General features: G+C 45.6%; 1 protein-coding gene across 6 annotated transcripts in view; it reads right to left on the bottom strand.

The window, feature by feature from the left end:
- rasgrp3 (RAS guanyl releasing protein 3 (calcium and DAG-regulated)) overlaps positions 1 to 19679 on the bottom strand; it is a 79353-nt gene extending 59674 nt beyond the window's left edge. For 5 of the 6 annotated variants that reach the window (XM_078557338.1, XM_078557339.1, XM_078557337.1 and 2 more), the window contains exons 1-2: positions 17119 to 17177; positions 5203 to 5394 (exon numbers count right to left, since the gene is read on the bottom strand). In XM_078557338.1, coding sequence (XP_078413464.1) covers positions 5203 to 5272 — 70 coding nt within the window. In that variant the 5' untranslated portion in view covers positions 5273 to 5394; positions 17119 to 17177. Of the gene's footprint in view, positions 1 to 5202; positions 5395 to 17118; positions 17178 to 19452 lie in introns of those variants that run through there. The other variant, XM_078557336.1, reaches the window with a different exon arrangement.
- Between the last annotated feature and the right edge of the window lie 4073 nt (positions 19680 to 23752).

The following is a 23752-nucleotide window of genomic DNA, read 5'->3' as shown; positions in this document are numbered from 1 at the left end:
TCACCTTTTTACAAAAGTGCCCTCCCAAACATCTGATTATTAAAGCCACGTTAAACTGTACAAAAAAAAGGGAACCAAATTCTCCTCCGCAAGGCAGATTTCCAGAGGGGTTTGGACTTCTGCCCGGCCCCTCTGATCACAACCTGTGTGCCAGGCTCCTGACAGGATTAATACCATAGAGGGGGAAGCCTGCCAGTGTCTGGCTGCATAATCCCGCTGGTGCTTCATGGCACTGTTGCAAGGGGGACCAGAGGAGGCAGGCAGGTGTTTAACAAGACAATTGCACCCCGAAGGGTGCAGCCCGGCAGGGTGGTAAGTGAAGGCAAAATTGGGGGTGAGAGAAGAAGAGGCCGCTTCATGTCTTTTACCCTCCATTTGGGCCTACCACCACTTTCCACATATCGTTCTCAGGAAGCAGCAATAGCAGATGCCAGTAAAAAAAGAGTCAAGGCCTGAGTCTCCACCTCTACTGCCATTTGCACGTAGTTTCATGTGAGTTCACTGAGAATAACCCGTTCCCAGATCCCTGTAACTCACTATACATCATCAGTTAACTTTGTCTCAATTTTGAGTGTCACTGTCCCATGCTACAATTAACGCGCTCTTCGCTGTTTAAAAGTCCATTTGGGTTAGAATTTGGCATTCAGCGCACCCATTCTTTCCAGGTGTATAACAGGGAGCAAAGCATACCAAGTTGGCCATGGATCAACCTGCATCCAATCTGTGCAGGTATGTGTCTCGCTGCTAAATTCATGGGTGAGTGGCTGTCCTTATTTAAGCATCATAAGCAGACTCCTAAAACAGGAACTAGACTCTCATTATGTACATCACAGGCCTGACACCCATCGACAGACCTCAGAGGAACTAGTCTGCAATGAGCAAAGCAAGAGTCAGGTTGAAACATTGAGAAACACAGCTCGTAAGTTTTTTTATTTTAACTTACCATTTGAGAAACAGGAAAGAAACCCCACACAGTTGTTTTCTTTCAGGAAATGAATGCATTAAATGGAGTCCACAATAAAACAGAGTTCATTTTGGCCAGAATGAGGCGTCTCGGTGGTCTATGCTGAATTAAAATAATGGAAGGGGTCATCAACAGTGCTATCAAGCAGCACTTGGCTTAGCAATAACCTGCTCACGGATGCCCAGTTTGGGTTCCGCCAGGGCCACTCAGCTCCTGACTTCATTACAGCCTTGGTTCAAACATGACAAAAGAGAACACCTGAGGTGAGGTGAGGTGAGAGTGACTGCCCTTGACATCAAGGCTGCATTTGATGGAGTGTGGCATCAAGGAGCCCCAGCAAAACTGGAGTCAGTGGGGTGGAGTCATACCCAGTACAAAGGAAGATGGTTGTGGTTGTTGGAGGTCAGTCATCTCAACTCCAGGATATCACTGCGGGAGTTCTTCAGGGTCATGTCCCTGGCCCAACCATCTTCAGCTGCTTCATCAATGACCTTCCTTAGTAACATCAGAAGTGGGGATGTTCGCTGATGATTGCACAATGTTCAGCACCACTCACAACTCCAAGAGACTGAAGCAGTCCATGTCCAAATGCAGCAAGACCTGGACAATATCCAGGCTTGGGCTGTCAAGTGGCAAGTCACATTCGCGCCACACAAGTGCAAGGCAATGACCTTCTTCAACAAGAGGGAATCTAACCATCGCCCCTTGATGTTCAAAGGCATTACCATCACAGAATCTCCCACTAACAACACCCTGGGGGTTACCATTGACCAGAAACTGAACTGGACTAGCCATATAAATACTGTACTACAAGACCTGTGATGAGGAGCTCAACTCGTGACTCCCCAAAGCCTGTCCACCATCTACAAAGCACAGGTCAGGAGTGTGATTGAATTCTCCCCACTTGCCTGGGTGAGTGCAGCTCCCACAACACAACAAACCCGACACCATCCAGGACAACGCAGCCCGCTTGATTGGCACCACATCCACAAACATTCACTCCCTCCACCACTGACACACAGTAGCAGCAGTGTGTACCATCTACAAGATGCACTGCAGGAACTCACCAAGGCATCTTTCAAACCCACAACCACTACCATCTAGAAGGGCAGCAGATACATGGGAACACCAACACCTGGAAATTCCCCTTCAAGTCACTCACCATCCTGACTTGGAAATAAATCGCCATTCCCTCATTGTCGTTGGGTCAAAATCCTGGGACTCCCTTCCAAACGGCACTGCGGGTGTATCTACACCACAGGGACTGAACAGTCAAGAAGGCAGCTCACCACCACCTTCTCAAGGGCAACTATAGATGGGCAATAAATGCTGGCCCAGCCAGCGAAGCCCACAAACCCATGAACGAATAAAAAACAAACTTTTTTAAAATTATATATAGCCTGGCCCAACTTCAATTGGACCAACTTCTCCCCCGTGACAATAGCAATCTCTTTTGAGAAGATGACTTCCCTTAATTGTGACCACAAGCATATTTCACAGCTCATTACTCAGCATTGAGGAGCAAGCACTGACACTGACCAGTCAAAAAATAGAGTCAAATTCATCACAAGACTAAGCAACCGGCATTTCAGAACATTCTGCCAGGCATATCATTCCATTACTAATCATCTCACACATCAGCATTCAAAGCATTCCTTGTTGATAAAGTAAATTTTAAGAAGAAAGAAACACACAGTCAGAATCAGGCAATGCAGGGATGTGGGGATCGGACGGGAAAGTGGGTCGAAACAGACCAGCTAGGATTTTATGGAAAATTAGACCTGGCTCAAGGGGCCATATGGACTGTATCTACTCCTAGTCCCTATGGTCAAAAGATAAAGGTAAAAGGCACAGCTATACTGGATGGGAATTAAGGGGCAGTTTTGAATTTATGCATCATTTGTTACATCTAAAAATATACCAGGTAAAGAGAGAGCAACATGTACTTAAAAATTTGAGGATTGTTCAGAAATGAGGGTCACTCTTAAAAGCAGGGTTAAATTGGAAGGTTGCTAATACAATGGATTGGTAATGTCATGCTGATTGGTTGAGAGGGACACCGATCCATTTGAGATGCTTTCTCGTTTGTTATATTAAACATTAGGGTAATTATCTCATGTGGCTTTCACTAAAGTCTCTCTGTGGCCACTGAAACCAAACAGAAGTTCATTGTGATCATCCGCAACTGCATTCCGTCTGGCAATTCTGAACGTAGCACCTATTAGTTGAAGCTATTTTAGAACTGGTAACATCATAGCTCACAGCCAGTCAGCAGCCACAAAAGACAAAAGTTCCACACGCTGTTAATGATACATCTAGGATGCGACCACATTTGCAAAAACAAAGACCTAACAGCATTTCCTTCACTCTCTCGAGTTGCAGCCATTTCTTTTCTCCCATTCATATTCTGCTGGCAACTGCAGCACAGATCTTTCATATTCCTGGCTGGGTCGGGGGGGGATTCCAGAATTTCTCTTCATTGGTGTCAATGACTCTAATCCCAGATGTTTGTAGAGAAGGGAAAGGAAAGTTAAATACTTATTCTGATCAAAGCGGAAGAGATCCCACTTGACAAGATGAAAGGAGGTGGTATTGGTTTTTAAGAGGGGACCCATTGCAACACCAGCAGTTAGAAGTGTCTGCACAAGGACAGGGGCCCAACCCTTTAATTAAACTTTGAACCTCATCACCACAATTCAAGCAAGCTGCAGGCACCAATCAGACCTGCCAATGCAGCTCGCCAATCTGCTATTTTCTTTTTTTAAATAGCTCTTGGGATGCGGGCATGGCTGTCCAAGACCAGCATTTATTGCCCATCCTTAATTGCCCTTGAGAAGGTGGTGTCTCACCACTTTCTTGAATCACAGCAGTTTGTGTGATGTACGTATACTTCTGAATTGTTATTAGGAAGGGAGTTCCAGGATTTTAGGCCAGCGACATTTAAGGAACGGCGATATAGTTCCAAGTCAGGATGATGGTTTACTTGGAAGGGAACCTGGTGGTGTTCCCATGTGCCCGCAGCTCTCATCTCTCTTGGATGGTAGAGGTTGTGGGTTTGGAAGGTGCTGTCTAAGGAGCCTTGGTGAATTCCTGCAGTGCATCTTGTAGATGGCACACACTGCTGCCACTGTGTGTCAGTAGTGGAGGGAGTCGATGTTTAAGGTGAGGAACAGGGTGCCAATCAAGAAAGTGCTTTGTCCTTGGATGGTGATTAGACACCCTCAGCAGATGAAAGATCTATTTGCATCAGAATCGTACTAGACAAACAAGCAAGTGCAGGGTGAGGAGGAGGGTGCTGGGGCGAGAGGAGGGTGTGGAATGGTGAATAAAAGGGAGACGTACAGGTCAACAGTGGGCCACAGTAATGCTCTGGAACCAGGCATACTTTGCTCCTCCTACCTCTAAATTAAGGCAAGTGAAACTGGGAGAACTTACCTGTTCTTTGGTGGCTTTCAGCATCCCTTTAAGGCCAACTAGTTAGGTTATGTACCCAGAACAATTGAACCAGGCATGCTCAATTTGGCGTCAGGGTCCTGGAAACAGGTATTAGGCCCCTGGTTACCATGCTCAAGAAGGCCTAACACATGTATCAGCTGGGAGCACAGGCGACTGAAACATGCCCAATACAAAATATATCACTGCAGCATTTTGCCAAGCATAATCATGTACCAGTCCAATGGAAGTCCACAGTCACCAATGCCTTCTTAAGGCATGGTACCTGAAGGAGGAGGAGTCAGGTTCAAGATGCGTTTTCATGGTGATTTGCATCATCATTGTTTTCTACATTTTTATTTACCATTTTAACTTCATATTGTAATAAGACACAACGCCACTGATTTATTTTCTCACCAGTTTTTGTTTTAGCTCTCTAGGAGTTAGTATTACTGTTAAGTGACAGGCAGTCACAAAGCATTTCACCACCCTATGGACAGTGAGAGCAGCGAGGTGTCTGCCGATCACTCCTTGGGCTTTCTTTTTGTGTGTTGGCACCCAATCGCTATTTTTTTTTTTTAAGAAGAGTAGAAATGAACACACAAAATAATTCGCAGTGCAACAGCCAGGTTTAAATACAGTATCACAGCACTATAGCATTACTGCGTCAGGCGTAAGTTGAGATTTGGCAAAGATGTGCATTTCTTGACGATGTATAAAAGACATTCTCTGAGCAAATAAGGGTCAGAATTGTGTTAGATGTAGACACAGGCCAGCTCTTTATTCTGCCCTCTGAGTGCACTTACCAATAGTATCAATGCTGGCGTGTAACAATTCATTCAAAGTGGCGGATTTTCCTATGTTAATCGATCCCATGGTCCTTCTGGGCTTATCAGAGGGCGTGGGTCATCTGCGCTTTCCAGAACAACATCTCAACTTGCAAGCAGGTCTCATTGGCACACGGGAGATGCCTTGTATCAGAACCACTTAGTAATCAACTGGGAAAAGAAACAATGTAAAATGTAGAATGTTATTTATTTTGCCGGTACAAGACTTAAGTGTGTTATTTTAGCTCTAATCTTTGAAAGCCCTCCATTTTGTGTTGCTTTAAAATGTAAAGCACATCAGGGAGAGCCCAAGAGGAGACGACTGCGTAGATGACTTATTTTAAAATTCTCATCCTTGTTTTCAAATCCCTCCATGGCCTTGTCCCTGCCTATCCCTAATCTCCTGCAGTCCCACAACCCTCAGATGTCTGTGCTCCTCTAATTCAGGCCTCTTGTGCATTATTGCTCCAATATTGGTGGCCACACTTTCAGTTGCCTAGGCCCCAAGCTCTGGAATTCCCTCCTTACATCTCTCTGCCTCTCTACCTTGCTTTCCTCCTTCCTTGTTAAAAAAATCTACCTCTTTGACCAAGCTTTTGGTCATCTGAGCTAATATATCCTTGCGTAGCTCAGTGGCATACTATATTTTATGACCTGGGGAGGCGGTGGTGTAGTGGCGTTGTCATTGGACTGTTAATCCAGTGACCCAGGGTTAATGCTGTGGAGACCAGGGCTCAAATCCCATCACAGCAGATGGTGGAATTTGAACTCAATAATAAAAAATTTTTTTAAATCTGGAATTAAAATGACGACCATAAAACCATAGTCGATTGTTGTACACCCATCTGGTTCACAAATGCCCTCTAGGGAAGGAAATCTGCCATCCTTAACTGGTCTGGCCTACATGTGACTCCAGACCCACAGCAACGTGGTTGACCTCTTAGATGCCCTCTGGAATGGTCTAGCAAGCCACTCAGTTGTCTCAACTCACTGGAACGACAATAAGGAATGAAACCAGCTGGCATCAACCTAGGCAAGAAGGCAACTCACCACCTTCTCAAGGGGCAATGAGGGATGGGCAATAAATGCTGACCTAGCCAGCGACCTCCACATCCCGTGAATGAATTCTTCTAAAAATAAATTCTCCTGTGAAACACCTTGGGACATTTCATTATGTTAAAGGCACTAAGTTGTTGTTGTAGATGACCTTCCTACGCTCCCCACTCAGATGTCCCTCCACAATGGGGAACGGCCACTGCCACCACTTGGTGACCCAAAAAAAAATGGGGTGGGGTGAGAGTTCAGGGTGGTGCATGCAGAATCCCATGATTGCCTGAGACTTTTTTTTGAAGTGTGGGGGAGGAAATCACAGCGACAAAGAGAGTAAAAAAAGAGAAAATTCAAGGATGAAAAATGGCCACCTGCCCATCAAAGCTTCTCCTTTTCCAATTCAAACTTTCAGGATCCCTCATGTAGCTCCCAATTTTCTCGGACCGATGCCCGTGTGCACACTTGCACACATCATTGCACAGCCTTTCTGGATTACCACTCCAATGAGTGGAGTCTATAACACGACTACTGTAATCATCAGACACACAGACATGGGGCAGGATTTTCCCCGTGGGCCCCTGAACCCTACTAACAGGCTCAAACATGGGCCACAAGCCAGAGAAACAGTTGTAGATTTCCCCTGGGGCAGCCAATGAATGGCCAGAGGGCAGGCTTGCCATCCAATTTAAGGACAACGTGCAGGCTCTCAGGACAGGCTGCACTGGAAGGTAGGAGAGGGGGAGGGCACTTCAAAATGGAGGCACCCCCTCTCCAGCATTTTTTAAATTTGATATAAAGAAAGGCTTTTGAAGCCAGGACACCACTGCGATGGGGGCCTCTACAGGTCAGCCTGTGGCTGCTGCAACACAAAGGCAGGCAGGCAGGAAGGGTTTCTAGGCCCTCTTGAAGCACTGCTCCCACCTCCCCAACTCTACCCCACAGTTTGCTACCAAGAGGCTGCCTCGAGGCACCTACTGGCCCCCACCACCTATGGGGACATGGAGGCTGACTTGAAAACCTCGTTTAATTGTCCTTAAGCGACCCTTAATGAGCTGTGTCGGCTAGCTACCACATGCAGTCGGGTCACCCTGCTGCCCCTCCATCAAAATGGTCTGGAGGCGGGTTGGACTCTGAGGAAGTGGCATGCCGGCCAGCAGGCTATTTTTAGCTCCCGTCCATCTTTGTTTCCAGGTTCAGCGGGGACTCAAAATCTTGCCCGTGGAGGTTGGAAACACTGCGTTCTGTCGCAACTGCTGCAGGTCACTCACTGAAAATAGTGACCATCAGCCATGTGTGGCTTTGGTTATAAAACTCTACAGATCAGCTCGCTGGACAAGCAGAGGTCCATATTCTGGTCAGGCTCACCAGATAAACAGCCGTACATCTCACAAACATGTTTTGTTGATGCAATGACACAAGGGGATTGCTCACACGTTTGGGCAGAACCTCGGGAGGTGACTGGGGGCGGGGAAGAAACGGGGGAGGTGGGGGGGTGGGGTGGGGGTGGTCTCACTCGTCAGCTGAGAGCTAGCAAGACCCCTACATCACCTCTCTTCGGGCAGACCTGCAGGATCATGTTCCACCTCAGGCAATTGACTGGCCAGCAGCAGGTCTTGCCCCAAGATCAAGGGCCTCAGGGTGGGGGGGGCCGCCCATCAAGAGCTGGCAGCCAGAGGCCAGCAATTCTACTAAACAGCACACCACTGGGAGATGGTGGCTGCTGCCGGTATTACACCCACCCAAGGACTCAGATCTTCGTTGGATCCCAAGTTACAGGTAAGTGATTGGCAAGAGGAGATTCACGTTGCAGGGGGAGCGGCTCTCAGTGGATCCCCCTCTTCCCAATGCTGGGTCCCTTGATCAGGCACTAACCTAGTTACTATTGCCTTTTGTTTTAAAAAAAAAACCTAAATCTATCCACTGTACTGGCACCACTACACTTCCTGCTGAGGAAGAACCACCACTGGCCATGGGGTTCACAGTAAGAAGAAGCCTTTGTAACAGCAAAGAAACCACTCCATCCACCATGCTTGTTGGCACATTATGACCCATCTAAAAAGCTAGTGTTGACGTGTGATGCTTCTCCTTATGGTGTAGGAGCCGTTCTATCAAATGGAGGATGGATCAGAAAGGCCCTTTGGCTACGTTTCAAGAACGATTACCCAAGCTGCAAACGGCTACTCTCAGTTGGAAAAAGGAGGATTGTGGGTTGTGTTTGATGTCAAGAAGTTTCACCAATACCTACATGGGCGACATTTTGCAATTGTGTTTGACCATCAGATACTGACAGGTTTGTTCAGCGAAGACAAAGCTATTCCGCCTGTAGCTTCAATGAGAATCCACTATCAGCTTACGAGTACACATTCATGTACCGCCTGGCTCGCATATAGCCAATGTAGATGCACTTAGTCATCTTTTGTTACCGGGTAGTCTTGTCAATACATCCGTTCCACAAGAGTTAGTGTTATTGTTAAATTTCTTGGATTCATCACCTGTATGTGCCAAACAGATCAGGAATTGGACAGAGACCCAGTACTGTCAAAAGTCAAAGACTTTGTTTTACATGGATGGCCAAGAATACTTGTGTCTGATGACTTATGACCATTTCATTCCCAAAACAACAAACCTGAGTTGTCAAGATGGAATTTTGCTGTGGGGTTCAACAATCGTGGTCCCATCACAGGTTAGAGAGTCACTCTCGACAGACCTCCAGAGTGCACACCCAGGCATATCGAAGATGCTGATGGTGGCTAGGAATAAACAGTGACATCAAGAGCGTGGTTAAACACTGTTCCCTTTACCAGCACCAGAAGCTACCAGTTTCAGGTCCTCTTCACCCATTGGAATGGCCTGGTTCACCTTAGGCTAGACTGCATATTGACAATGTGGGACCGTTTCTAGGCACCATGTTCCTATTAATCATCGATGCACATACAAAATGGCTTGATGTCTACGAAGTAAAAACACCAACTTCAGCCGCAACTATTGAAAAGCTGCATCATTCCTTCAGTGTACATGGTTTGCCTGAGATTATTGTTTCTGATAATGGAACAGCTTTCACCAGCATGGAATTTCAGAGATTCACAGGCCTGAACACTATCCGGCACATCAAGACCGCTCCCTGGCGCCCTTCATCCAATGGTCTTGCTGAAAAAACTGACCAGACTTTTAAAGCTGGTCTGAAGAAGTTATCTGGAGGTACTCTGGAGTCTCATCTTTCCAGATTTCTCCTAAGTTACCGTACAACGCCACATATTACTACAGGCGCGACACCGGGGTTACTGATGAAATGCCGTTTGCGTACGCATTTGCACTTGGTGCTTCCAAATCTAGGAGGGGAAGGTAACACAGAGCCACAAGAATCAAAAATTGAGCCACGATCTACACAGCAAGGCTCGTATGTTCCATGTAGGCGACCCTGTGTTCCTGCATGATTTTGGAAGTGGACCCTGTTGGAGTCCAGGAGCCATCATTTCAGAGACTGGTCCATTATATTTTCAAGTGCAAGTTGAAGATAGAATTCCACGTGACCAGATTAGGGCTACAGAAACATCCCAACACATGCAAGATCAACCTGTCATTGATGTTTCGCTGCTGACTTCCGAGGTTTGCGATTGTCCTAGAGCTGATATTCCAGGCGTATCGAACGAGTTGCCAAATACAGAACTATCCAGTTCCGACGATGTATCTGCTAGTGCAGTTCCAGATCCCGTTAATCCTGTTCAGGAACCTCCTTCGGTAGAGCTACTCTGCTCTAAACCCCCGTCTCTGCCGAGCTCCTCAGGGAGGTGATTTACAATCACCAGACCGTACAAACGTTTGCTGCTTTTTCCTGATTTTTATTGTAAATGTAAGAAACTTAAAGGGGGAGGAAGTGTGGTAACTAGATGTATTGTCCCTCGCTCCTGTCAATCACTCATCATGTCATGCGATTACAGGGGCTTCGACCAATAAGCTTATTGTGTGGATAATCCTTTGGGTGGGGCTTCCGACAGAGAGATCGCGTCTAGCGAGCGCCTCTACATGTCTCCTAAATAAAGTTTAACCTTTTCTTCACCAAGCCTGCTGCTCCATCAAGTTATTACACCCCGCCACCAAACTCACTATGGATGAGGGTGTAAGGTTAGACCCATTGTGGCACCTGCCGGATTGTCCTCCCATCGTAGCCAATAGAAACTACATTGGCTGGCTAGTCTGCATTGCTGTTGAAAATTCACATGAAATGCAATTTTCAGATCAAACATTGCAATGCCTCCGAGTACAAGGTCAAAACTCCACATGGGAGTAATTCTGTTAATGAGATTACTACTAATGAGATTAGGCATAGCTCTACTGAAGGAGGTTCCTGAACAGGATTAACAGGATGTCATCAGCACACTGCACTTGGAATGGGCTTTCTACTCCATTCCATTCATTAGGTGAATAGATGAAGCCCATACTAGAGAATCTAGGCTGGCGCTACAGAAGTGACATTAGAAACTGTGGAGGCACCAGCCATAATTTTTCAGTCTTCCTTAGACTCAGGGGTGATCCCAGAGGACTGGAGAATTGCAAATGTTACACCTTTTGTTTTTGAAGGATAAGCCCAGCAACTGGGTCAAAATCCTGGAGCTCCCTCCTTAACAGCACTGTGGGTGTACCTACACCACATGGACTGCAACAGTTCAAGCAGGCAGCTCACCACCACCTGGGCAATAAATGCTGACCCAGCCAGCGAAGCCCACATCCTGTGAATGAATAAAAAACTACAGGCCAGTCAGTTTAACTTTGGTGGGGGGGGGGAATTTTTAGAAGCAATAATTCAGGACCAAAATTAATAAGTCACATGGACAAATGCTGACTAATTAAGAAATCCATGGTGGCTTCCCTTAAAGGAAAATCATGACTAACTTGGAGTTCTGAGGTGGTAACAGAGACTGTTGAAGACAACAATGCTGTTAGTGTGTTGCACATGGACTTCCAAAAGGCATTTGATATGTTGCCACAAAACACACTTGTGAGCAAAGTTATAGCTCGTGGAATAAAAGCAGCAGTAGTATGGAACTGGCTGAGTAACAGGAAACAGAGGGTAGTGGTTAATGGATATTTTTCCTGCTGGAGGAAGGTTTGTGGTGGCATTCCCCAGGAGTCAGTGTTGGGACCCTTGCTTTTCCTCATCATACATTAATGCCTAGACTCGAGTATTGCTGAAAAAAAAAGAGACATATAAGCTTTTCGTCTTGCACTCATCAGGACACTTTGCAAGAATACCAGTATAAGGGGAAAACAACAATTTATACTGTAGGAGAAGAGAGTGCTGATTGGTTGGCAAGTGGACTCTGATTGGTAGAGGCGTTCTCATAGAGAATGCCCCAGTGATGGTAACTGACAGCTAACTGCCAAGCATTGTTTGAAATTTAAACCAAGCAGCTTGACCCTGATTGGTCAAGGCATTGCCCTGAGGAATGAGTTAGTGAATGGCTGCCACTTATTTTGTTTAGCTGAAGCAGGCGCAATGTGTGTACATGTTTTGCTGTCTGCAAGGAATAGGGCCCATGGCAATGCCTCTACCAATCAGAGTCCACTTGCCAACCAATCCACACTCTCCTCACATACAGTATTAAGTTGTTGTTTTCACCTTATATTGATATTCTTGCGAGTGTCCTGATGAGTTCAAAACAAAAAGCTTCAACGTGTCCCTTTTTCATCAATACTCAAGTTCTGCACTACCAAACGACTAAATGACCTAGACCTTGGGGTACAGGGCACAATTTCAAAATTTGTGGATGATACAAAACTTGGAAGAATTGCAAACTATGAGGAGGATAGTGTAAAACTTCAAAAAGGACACAAGCAAGTTGGTGGAATGGGCAGGCAGGGGTTTAGTGCAGAGAAGTGGGAGATGATTCATTTTGGTGGGAAGAACATGAAACAATCATGTAAAAAAGGTCCAAGTCTAAAGGGGTGGAGGAGCAGAGGGACCTGGGTGTACATGTGCTTAAATCATTAAAAGTGGGACAGGTTGAGAGAACAGTTAATAAAGCATACATTATTCCTGGGCTTTATTAATAGGGGCAGAGAGTATAAAAGCAGGGAAATTATGTTGAATTGGTATAAGTCACTAGTTCAGCCACAGCTGGAATATTGTATCCAGTTCTGGGCGCTGTACTTCAGGAAGGATGTGAAGGCATTAGACAGGGTGCGGAAGAGGTACACGAGAATGGTTCTAGAGATGAGGAACTTCAACTATGAACATAGATTGGAGAAGTTAGGACTGTTTCCTCAGAAAAGGCGGTCGAGGGGAGATTCGATAGAGGTATTCAGAATCTTGAGGGGTCAGGACAGAGTAGATAGGGAGAAACTGTTCTCACTCATGAAAGGGATGAGAACGAGAGGGCACAGATTTAAAGTCATTAGAAAAGCAGCAAAAGTGACGAGGAGAAACTTTTTCTAAGCACAGCAAGTGGTTAGGGTTTAGAATGCACTGCCTGACAGTGTGTTGGAGGCAGGTTCAATTGAAGCATTCGAAAGGAAATTAGACGGTTATCTGAAAAGGAAGAACGTGCAGGGTTAAGGGGAGAAGGTGGGGGTTCGTACTAGGTGAGATGGTCATTCAGAGAGCCAGCACAAGCACAATGGGCCAAATGGTCCCCTCCTGCACCGTAACAATTCTGCGATTGTGATTAGCCCGTAGCTCCGTGTATATAGTCGTGTCACTTGTGAGTTAGAAGGTTGTTTGTTCAAGTCTCATTCCAAGATTTGAGCCCAAAAATCTAGCCTGACACTCTAGTGGCAGAGCGACTGTCTTTTAGATGAGGCAATAAACCAAGGCCCCCATCTGCCCTCTCAGGTGGGCATCAAAAGATTCCACAGCACCATTTTGAAGAGCAGGGGAGCTACCCCTTTTCTCTGGGCAACATTTACCCCTCAGGCAATCACCACGAAAACAATCATATTTGATCATGATCACTTTGCTGTTTGTTGGAGCTTGCTGGACACAACTTAGCTGCCATAGTCCCTACATTAAAACAGTGACCACACTTCAAAACTGCTTTGTTGACTGGAAAGCGTTTTGGGGCATCCTGTGGCCATGAAAAGCACCATGGAAATGCAGGTCCTTTTCTCGTTCATTTTGTGGAGGATTATCCAAAAAACAAATGACTGAGACAAACAGTTAAGAACCTTCTGAATGTGCTTAGTGCCAGGGACATCATGATAGGCTCTAGGCTAATTTTTAGAAGCTGGAATGTTCCACATCTTCTCAGCTGGACTCTTCTGCACAAGTCATTCGAATCAAAGGGTCTTTCTCAGTAATGGTTGTTGCTTTGTAATGCTGTGACTAGTCTCAGAATAAGCTTTGCAGGGAAATTCTAACAGCTGAGACCAATACTATATTAGCAGCATAGCATCACACTTTCACCATGTGCTTTAATATCTTTGCCTATCCCACCAACAAACGTTACTATGTAAACTCCCATCCTGTTTATATTTGAACTGGTTTTGCAAACCAAAAGCCGGGTAACAACCTTTCCACTTTTTAGGTGTGATGTTAAAGTGTTGATTCAGTCATTGAGGTGGCCATTTAAGATCCCATGGTGTTATTTGAAGAGAAGTTTGAAATTTCTCCCAGTGGGCTAGACAACATTCCTTTCTCCATGCAATGCAAACTTAAATAAAGCAAAGGTTAACTCGTCACCTCATGGTAGTTAATGAAACCTAATTTCCAAAGGGTTGTAATTTTACCTACACAACAATAGTCCCCGCACTTCAAAGTGACCCATCGCCAGGAAACTCTACATCTTGGAGTGATGTTGCAAAACTTTATACAGTCAATTATAACTTGAGCGGGTATCTCTCATTTGGATGACGGTGGGGCAGGGCAGGTCACAAGCTGCCATGGCATTGCTGATGGGAGGTCGAGGTTATTTTAGCACCTGGGCCTCAAAATTTGAAGGCCGGCTGCCTCCTGATCACCTACAGAATCAGGCAGCTCACCCACAATTTCGTCTGCCTTTCTCGACTCGTCTTAAAGGAGAGGTTGCGCCTCTTAAAGCAAGGTTGCATCCCCAACTATCACTTTACATTCAAAAATGCGAAGGGGTGCTTCATACTTTCTAAATCGATCCCCAGAGAGCCCAGTGGATGAAGAGAAGACGGGAAGGGAAGTATTGCTCCCCGGCATCCACAGGAGCATCCCAAGGCCAATTTCAAGCAAAGCCTGGGCAGAAGTGGCTGAGGTGGTCAGTGCCAACAGCATTGTCAGATCCTTCGGTGTAGCGAGAAGCTCAGTTAACACTCAACACTGTCAAGGGTCAATACACCCCATCTCTCTCAACAACGCCTCACCCACACCCCCACCCTTCTCAATTTTAACCTCCCCTCCATCACATTCTTCAATATACATGGGCACATGAAAGCATCACTCTTGCTTAATCCAGACACAAGCAGCTCTTCCACAGCCACAGGCTAGACCTCAACTCCCACACCACCCACTATTTCTGACGTAGAGGAGAGATTAAAATCAGCCTTTATATAAGTGCAGATCTTTGGTCTTTTATGACCGTTTCTGTTGAATGCTTTTCAGCAGATAGTCAGCTGCCCAAGGCACTGCACATGATCAAGATCAAGTAGGAGTGAGACAATGGGACACAGATGAAATTCAGTCCCATTTTAAAATTACCCATTTGTCCTTATTTAGGTTCTATATTGCGAGTTTTTGTTCCTCACAAATCTTACTGCAATTGGGAGGCAGAGAAATAGAGTTGTTCAGAGCTTCGGAGTTTCTTCGCAGGTTTGGCAGAAGAGTTAGGCAGAGCACCACCACAGGCGGGAGTGTGTAAGTACAGCGTGACAAGTTTACATTGCCCATTTCTATTACAGATGTGGATATAGGAACTCGTAATGGAAACAGAATTGGCTCGAAGACATGAAAAACACAAACAGACAAAAAGTACATACAGACGCGAGGTATGGAAGGCTGTACAAAATAGGAATCAAGGGAGAGTGCATTTGCAATGCTGCCAAGTCTCCTCCAGTCCAAGATATGTCACAGCAAATCATCTCCCTCCTGAAGTTTGCCTGCACTCCTTACACATTTAAAAGTCCCCAGAGCTACTAGACTAAGGATTGACACTTTTTTTTGGGGGCTGCAAGGGAAGAGAAGAAACAAACCGTTAAGGGTGTTGGCAGGATGAGGTCCAATGACAAGAATCAACTCTGATCCTTTACATCTTCTCTTCGTTTTATGTTACCGCTGACAGAATATTTGCAAGAACATTCTAATTAAAAGTAGGATCATATAAACCGGTAAAACAAACATGACCTCCGGCTCCAGCCCATTCGTTTGACAAAATTGGAACACTCGCACCAAAGGTTGGGCAGCAATGAAGGAATTTCAGTTCCCACTAATCACCGTTCTCCCTTCCCACTTTCCCAGCTCTTAGACACACTAGAACCTCCTGTGATATGACTAGTTTGCAAAAAAAAATGTCAGCATGTTTTAAACATTCAAGCGTAAAGCAAACATTAATTTTGCAAAAACCTGCCCCTAGTAAGCCTGTACTTAACCCCACATTCCCTCCCACCCCTGACCCCATTACACCAGTACCACCTCCTCCCCCACTTTATTATTGCAAAAGATAATCGAGCAAAAAAATAATCAAAGCGTCAGGGGATAAAAGATACATGATTGATTGGAGAGTGTTTCAATTGCCTTTATTTCTTTAAGTGAGGCCAAAGGGTTAAACTAAAATTTAGCTCATTGCCTAATAGGGTTTTAAGTTTAACATTTGGCACATTTAAGTGGGCTTCAGTCGAAGTCTTATAAATCAACCTTCATAAACAATAAAACAACATCAAAAAGGGAAGCAGCTGATTGGTAAGCAGCTGGTGAGTGTTTATTTATTTATTTAAGTCTTAAGTTTATTTCTGTTAAGACAGTTAATAGTCTGATAAAGAGAGGCATGGCAGAGCACCTCATTCCCATTCGATGCACGTCCTGTTCCACGTGGAAACCCAAGGAAACTTCTCATGTCTAGGACAAGCAAATGGTGCAGGAAGTCTCATCAACTGGAGAAACTCAAGCTCCCAGACTCAGAGCTTTGGCAGCAGCTGGTGGTCACTGTGGTGCCTCAAGCCTGAGAACACATGGATAGGTATGAACATGGTCACCCTTTAGCTTAAGGGTGTGCAGGGAGGCAGGAAATGGGTGACCACCAGGCAGCCAAGCAGGGCCAGCAAGATAGCGCAGGAGTCCCCCGAGTGCATCTCACTCCCCAACCGGTATTCAGTTCTGAATACTGGTGAGAGTGATGGTTCTTCTGGGGAGCTCAGCCAGAGCCAGGTCCATGGCACCATGGGTGGCTTAGCTGTACATTGGGGCAGGAGGAAGATTGGGAAAGCAATAATCATGGGGCTTCTATAGTTAGGGGGACCGACTGGCATTTCTGTGATCACAGAAATGAATCCAGGATGGTATTTTGCCTCCCTGGTGCCAGGGTCAATGATATCACGGAACATCTGTAGAACACTCTGAAGGAGGAGGATGAACAACATAGGTAGAAAGAGGGTTAGGGTCCTACAAGCAGATTTTAGGGATCTAGGAGAAAAAAAAAACTAGCAAGCTGGACCTCAAAGGTCGTAACCAGATTACCCCTTGTGCCATGCATTAGCGAGTATAGCAATAAGAGGATAGAGCAAATGAATGTTTGGCTGAAGAAATGGTGCAGGAGAAAAGGCTTTAAGATTCCTGGAACATTGAGTAATATAAGTAAGAGGGGGGCCGATTAGAGATCAAAAAGGAGATTTACACATGGAGGCAGAGGGCATGGCTGAGCGACCAAATGAGTATTTTGCATCTGTCCTTACCCAGGAAGATGATGTCACCAGAGTCAGTGAAAGAGCAGGTAGTCAGGACACCGGATTGGCTAAACAAAAAACAATAACGGTGAGGTATTAGGAAGACCGATAGTGTTGCTAAGTCACCAGGATTGGAGCAGATGCACTGAAGGGCACCGAGGAAAGCACAAGTAGAAATTCCATAAATATCGGCTGTAATTTTCCAATTCTCCTTAGATACAGGAGCGTTATCAGAGGAGTGGAGAACTGCAAATGTTACACCCTTGTTCAAAAAAAGTGTGAAAGGATAAACCCAGCAACTACAGCCCAGTCAGTTTAACCTCCGCTTTGGGGAAGCTTTTAGAAACAATAATCTGTGAAAAAGTAAACAGCGACTTGGACAAATGTGGATTAGTTAAGGAAAGCTAGCATGGATTTGATAAAGGAAAATTGTATTTAACTGATTTGATTGAGTTTTTTTGATGAGGTAACAGAGAGATGAGGGCAGTGTGGTAGCTGTAGTGTACACAGACTTCCAAAAAGCATTTGATAAATGTCACACAACAGGCTTATCAGCAAAGTCAAATTCCATGGAATAAAGGGGACTGTGGGAGCAAGGTTATGAAGTTTGCTGAGTGACAGGAAGCAGAGCAGCAGTGACTAACTTTTTCAGACTGGAGGAATGTATATACAGCAGTAGGGTTCCCCAGGAGTCAGTGTTAAGGCCACTGCTTTTCTTGGTCCTTATTAATGGCCTTGACTTGGGTGTGCAGGACGCAATTTTTAAAAATTTGCAGACAACACAAAACTTGGACGTATAGGTAATATGAATTCTGAGGAAGATGCTGACAAGACTTCAAAAAGGACATTGACAGACTGGTGAAATGGGCAGGCACACGGCAGATAAATTTTAAATGCACAGAAGTGAGAGCAAGGAGAGACATTTATAAAATAAGGATACAACTCTAAAGTGGGTGCGGGAGCAGAGGGACCTGGGGGTATAGGTGCACAAATTGTTGAAGGTGGCAAGGCAGGTTGAGAAAGTGGTTAATAAGGCATATGGGATCCCAGGCTTTATAAATAGAGCAAAAGTATGAAAGCAAGGAAGTTATGAGGCAGCTTTAAAAACACTGGCTCAGCTTCAACTGGAGTATTGTGTCCAATTCTGGGTGCCACACTTTGAGGAGGATGTGAAGGCTTTAGAGAGGGTGCAGAAAAGATTCGTGAGAATGGTTCCAGAAACGAGGGATTCCTGTTACGCAGATAGGTTGGAGAAGCTGGGACTGTTGTCTTTGGAGAAGAGGAAATTTGATGAGAGTTGTTCAAAATCATGAGGGGTCTGGGCAGGCAGGGGGAAACTGTTCCTTTGGCTGAAAGGTTGAGGACCAGGTGACAACGGTTTAAGGTGAGTGGCAAAAGAGCCAAAGATGACATGAGAATTTTTTTAAAAAACAGATTCAACAGTGGCTTTCAAAAGACAATTGGATAATTACCCGAATAGAAAAACTTTGCAGAGCTACAGGGAATAGGTAAGAGAGTGGGACTAGTTGATTTGCTCTAGCATTGAGCTGGCATGGACAGGGTGGGCTGAATGGCCTCCACCTGTGCTGTAGCCATTCTACAGTCTTGAAAACCCAGCAGCTGGGTTAAATGCAGAACAAGGTTCAGTTACTGCAATGTCTGATTAATGTGGGGGGAGCAAATGTGCAGCATCAGGGCCACCAAGATGGAAAAGCCATTTCAGGTGGACTCTATTTTTTTTAAGAAAACTTTCTCCGGGCATCATCTGGGCCATTTATCTCTGGCAGCGGCACATGTGAGTAGAAAAAAACTCCTTCACACCCACCTGGTGACCACATTCCAGGTCAGCATTAGGAACTTGCCTGACCTTGTGGATCAGAAAGGGGGTGGAGGAGCTGTGGAATGACCCTCAAACCACTGATTTCTGCAGGCCCTATGTACTTTTATGGGTTAGGGATTCAAAACTGACTCCGCAGGTGGTGGTTGGGGGTAGCACCAACAACACAAAACTACTTCCCACTACCACAGCATCACTGCATAAAAGTGGTCTAGAAGCTGAGAGTGCATTCGAAAAACTACTGCCTGCCCTCTTTGGCAGCACTAGTGACATTGACAATGATTTCTATCCTCCTATACTCTCAGACCCACGTGCACTGAGTTTCAGTTCTAGTTTGCACTACGCAAAGACTAAACTTCCAAAAAATGAAAACACAAGCTTATCTCTGCAAAAGTTGATTCACAAATCTTTTAACAACCTGAAACTCCTGAAGGCGTTTGTTAATTTTGGAGTCCACTGCTCCTGCACATCCACAGACAGATCAGGTTAAAAATGTGTACACTTACCGGCTGTTCGCCTTTCACCTCCCACTGCATAGCGCAGAAACATGTTTTCGCCGAGTTACACTGACCCGCAAAGCCCATAGCCCTTAAAACTCCTTATGGTCGTTGCTAAGCTACTCCATCATGTGATGTCATGATCTAGGCATGCCAATTATGTAAACGAAGTGAGCGATAGAGGGCTTCGTTTATGCTCGAAATAGTTGGAAGCAGAGAGACGCGCACACACTGACTCACAGGCACTGACACCCCGTGAATACAACAGATAAAGAGCCCAGGAGGGGGTGGTAGTGGTGGTGCTGAGTAGTGTATGTGTTCCTGCAGATTGGCAACTGACATTCTGGCAACTGACATTCTATGCACAGCAGTGCTGCCCTCTCTCAATGAGTTACCCAAAGAATAAAGTGCTTCCCAACGACTTGTAAATGATTAATCTCGCTCCTGCAAGCAACTCAGAGCCAGACACCAAAGTTATTGATATACTTACACGGAAAACAAAAATCAACCATGCCTGTGGTCAGGAAAACAGCTTTTACTCCCTCCTACCCCCCACCACCACCACCCACCCGGATCCACATGCAGCTGGTGGACATTAGCAGTGTTTTTCGCTTCTGAAGCCCCCCCTAAAAGACTCTCACAAGCTTAAAAGACAACTGGTTCCTTTCGTGGGAGGTGTATTATGCAAAAGCTAATTGAAGAGCTCTTGTTATAGCAGGGGAACTTCTCAGGCTAATTATACTCAGGGCTGCATTTGACTGGGCTCCACGTTCTTGCAGCTCATGAAGCAATGAGCTACAAATAGTGAATCCCTTTCGCAGGAATCCAAATCTTGTTTATACAGATCACAAGACGAAATGCCTTTAGGTTTCCTAAGGCTCCCCTCTCTCTCTCTCTCACACACACACACTCACTCAAAACCTCTTGTTATATGGCCATTTGTGTTTATTATGGCTGAAAATCGGATATACAAGATAAGCAGATGATTTAAACCATCGTCCATTCAGTCAGAGGCCTCATCACCCAAAATAAACCATTGTTTTTTCGGTCTGTTGCTTTTTTCGTTATTTCGTGACAGTGAGGTTGTTTACTGTCTACGGTGGGGGCTTTCCTGCATAAAGCAGGTTTTGTAAAGTCCCCCCCCCCCCCCCAACCTCCACATACAGTTGGTAGCCAGCGTCCGATGAGGCAGATCCCAGGCTTGAGGCCAGTTTCTGCTCCATCAGTCGTGGCACCTCCACCTACAAACAAGGGGCTTACGGTAGATTTTAGCTGCTGCATCCCAAAGGAAGGCTGGATATAGTTAGAGGGACACGAGTCATTTCTGATATGTGTATTTTCCAGCCCCTCAGAACTGTGGAACTCCCAAATGTCTTTCAGCACCAAACCCAGGAATCACCTAATAGCTGTTCCTCAATTTGTCTTGTCTCCTCTCCTACCCTTCCCAACACTATTATCCAGGGCTCAAGGGAAAGGATCTAGGGCACATGAGTGCAAATAATAAAAAAATATATGTATGTATGTACCATCCCTCCTCAAAGTCATTATGATATTCCAGCTCCTCTCCCTTTCCAGATGGAATTTGTTTCCACTGGTGTACAGTTGGCTTCCTATACTCCACCCATTTCACTATTGTTCCTGTTGTGAGTGTAGTCAATAAGTACTATCAGCAATTTGACCAGGACATTAGAACCCAAAATTAATCCTGTCTTGACATACATCCTTGTGTACTCAATAGTAGGTTATTCCTCCCCTTGAGACTGATCCACTGCTCACTTAGATCATAGATTTATTTCATAATTTGCCATGGTGAGATTTGAACTCTTGATCTTGGGGTTACAAGCCTAGTACCATAACCACTTGGCTATCATACCAGAACTCTGCTCACTTAGATCTTGGCTGACCTGGACCTCAGCTACAATTAATCACCTTTTATCCATGCCCCTTGTCATGCTCAATTGTTCCGCGTTTGATTATGCGAGTCTGTTTATAATTGATGCTCACTGTGCTTGATTGGTTAAGCTTGGAAGAGGACTCAGAAAAGTAAACAAATCTGTAGAAAGAGCTGGAAGCCTCAGCTAAAGCATGGAGTAGACTTTTTAAAGCACTGTTTAGAGTCATAGAGGCCTGCAGCACAGAAAAAGGCCCTTCGGCCCATCGAGTCTGGGCCGATCAAACAAGTACCTAACTATTCTAATCCCATTTTCCAGCACTAGGCCCATAGCCTTGTATGCCATGGCATCGCAAATGCACATCCAAATACTTCTGAAATGTTATGAGGGTTTCTGCCTCTACCACCCTTTCAGGCAGTGAGTTCCAGATTCCCACCACCCTATTGCACAAGAAATGAATGCCATCCCTGCATAGATCCGATAAAACATACAATAACTAGACAAAAAAATACTGTCCATCTCAGTCTTGAAAGTTTCAAGGGACCCAGCACCCACAGCCTTCCCTGAGCCAACACTGCCCTTCATGTGAAAAAGTGTTCCCTGATTTCACCACTGATACGTTGGCTCCAATTTTCACTCTGTGCCCCCTTGTTCTGGATTCAGACATCAGAGGGAATGACTTAGCTGTATCTGTACAATAATAGAGTATGAAATTGCTCAATCTCGTGTGGCTGTACGCCACTTGTCCCTTGGCAGAACACACAATTTGGGCACCAAAGGCGCTGTTCGGGGGCTATGCACACATACTTCATGCATTCTATCTGGATCAGGGTGTGGGCAGCAGGCCACCAAGGTCTGCCGGGAGTACACGGAGCAGGCAGATCGGGATTCGATGCCAGTATTATGGAGGTCAACGCTCCAGCCGGTCTCCAGTCTTACACGTCGCACACCTCAACATGCGCTAAACATCAGGAAGCGTTTCTCCCACAGCCACCAACCACCACTATTTAAAGGGAACATCAGCTACCTACAGGTGAGTTGCTGGTTGGTTTCTTCTGATAGTTGCAAAGCTTCTATAAGTGTTTGGTGCTTTCCATCGCCCTTTCAAGTTGCATACTTTTTCGGAGAGCTGCGTGGCAGGTGCTGAAGGACTTATTGTTGTCTTCGAGGCTCACAAACAAACCAGTTGCTCCCAGACATGGGTGCACTAGTAGACGTTCCTCTTGGTATACAGCATGACTGGGAGAAACAAGAGGCTATGGAGTGCAAAGCAAGCTGGCAGGAGAGGAAGGAGAAAATCTCTCTGCGAGGAGACCATTTCTGCCCATGGTGTTTGGGAAATAATTGTCTTACCTGAACCTCAATGAGGAACAACGCATGAGACGTCTGTGCTTCACTAAAGACAGCCTCACTGACATATGCCACCGGCTGCAGCCTCAGAGTAGGGCAAGGATGGCATTACCACTGACTTGTGAAAGTGACCATGGCAATGAACTTTACACACCTGGCTGCTTCCAGGCTGGAGCTGAAGATATTTGCATCATCATCCAGCTCACTGTAAGGGAGATCACTAAGGCTCTGTATTCAAGAGAACTGAATGTGTTTCATTCAGGATGGGGTTTAATGGGGAGAGTGGCGCAGGGAGGGTTGGCTGCAAGGGCTGGGGAGTGGCTCTCAGCAGACCCCCCCCTTCCTGATGCCCAGTCAGTCATCGATCAGGCATTGAGCGCCTTTGATCGATGCAGCCCCCTCCCCCTCCCCCCACAATTGTTCTGTATTTGATTATGAGAGTCTGGTAACTGATCTATGCTCACTGCTCTTGATTGGTTAAGTCTGGGTGTTGATCCAGAGCAAAGCAGACACCACAGAGGCAATTGGAAGCTGAGCTGTAAGCATGAGTGCAGATGTTTTGTGATCACAGAGATATTTTAAGACTCTTGTAAGTAAACCTAGGAACTACTGTCATCTCTGCATTGCTTTAAGAGATGTAAAATATCCAACACAGTGCCTCATCATGATCCCGCCTCTAATCTATCCCCTAAGATATGCACAGTGTCAGTGTCTGAGCTGCTGGTGGCTGCGAGTATGAAAAGAGTGCTATATCGTCATTCTCATCCTCTTCTTCGCCTTCCTCCATTTGCCTGGCCATATTGCAACCGACACAAGGGTAAGGTGGTTGTGAGGTGAGAAGGAGAAAGTAAGAGGTGCACATTTACACCGCCTTCAACTTGTAAATCAGAAGAGACTGTGGGATGAGGGGGAAGTGAGATGTAAGAAAGAGGATTAGGTGTGAATATGCTGTCATCTTTTGATGGTTTCAGTTCCATCTCAGTAATGGGTGTCCAAATAATGGCCAACACAGCCTCCTCAATGAGGGTTAGGACATGCAGGCATGCCTGTCCCTCCTCTGGTCAGAT

Source organism: Cetorhinus maximus, chromosome 14 (assembly GCF_964194155.1).
Source record: "Cetorhinus maximus chromosome 14, sCetMax3.hap1.1, whole genome shotgun sequence".
NCBI lineage: Eukaryota > Metazoa > Chordata > Chondrichthyes > Lamniformes > Cetorhinidae > Cetorhinus > Cetorhinus maximus.
Note: the sequence above shows the minus strand (reverse complement) of the source record. Positions and strands in the feature narration are given on the sequence as shown.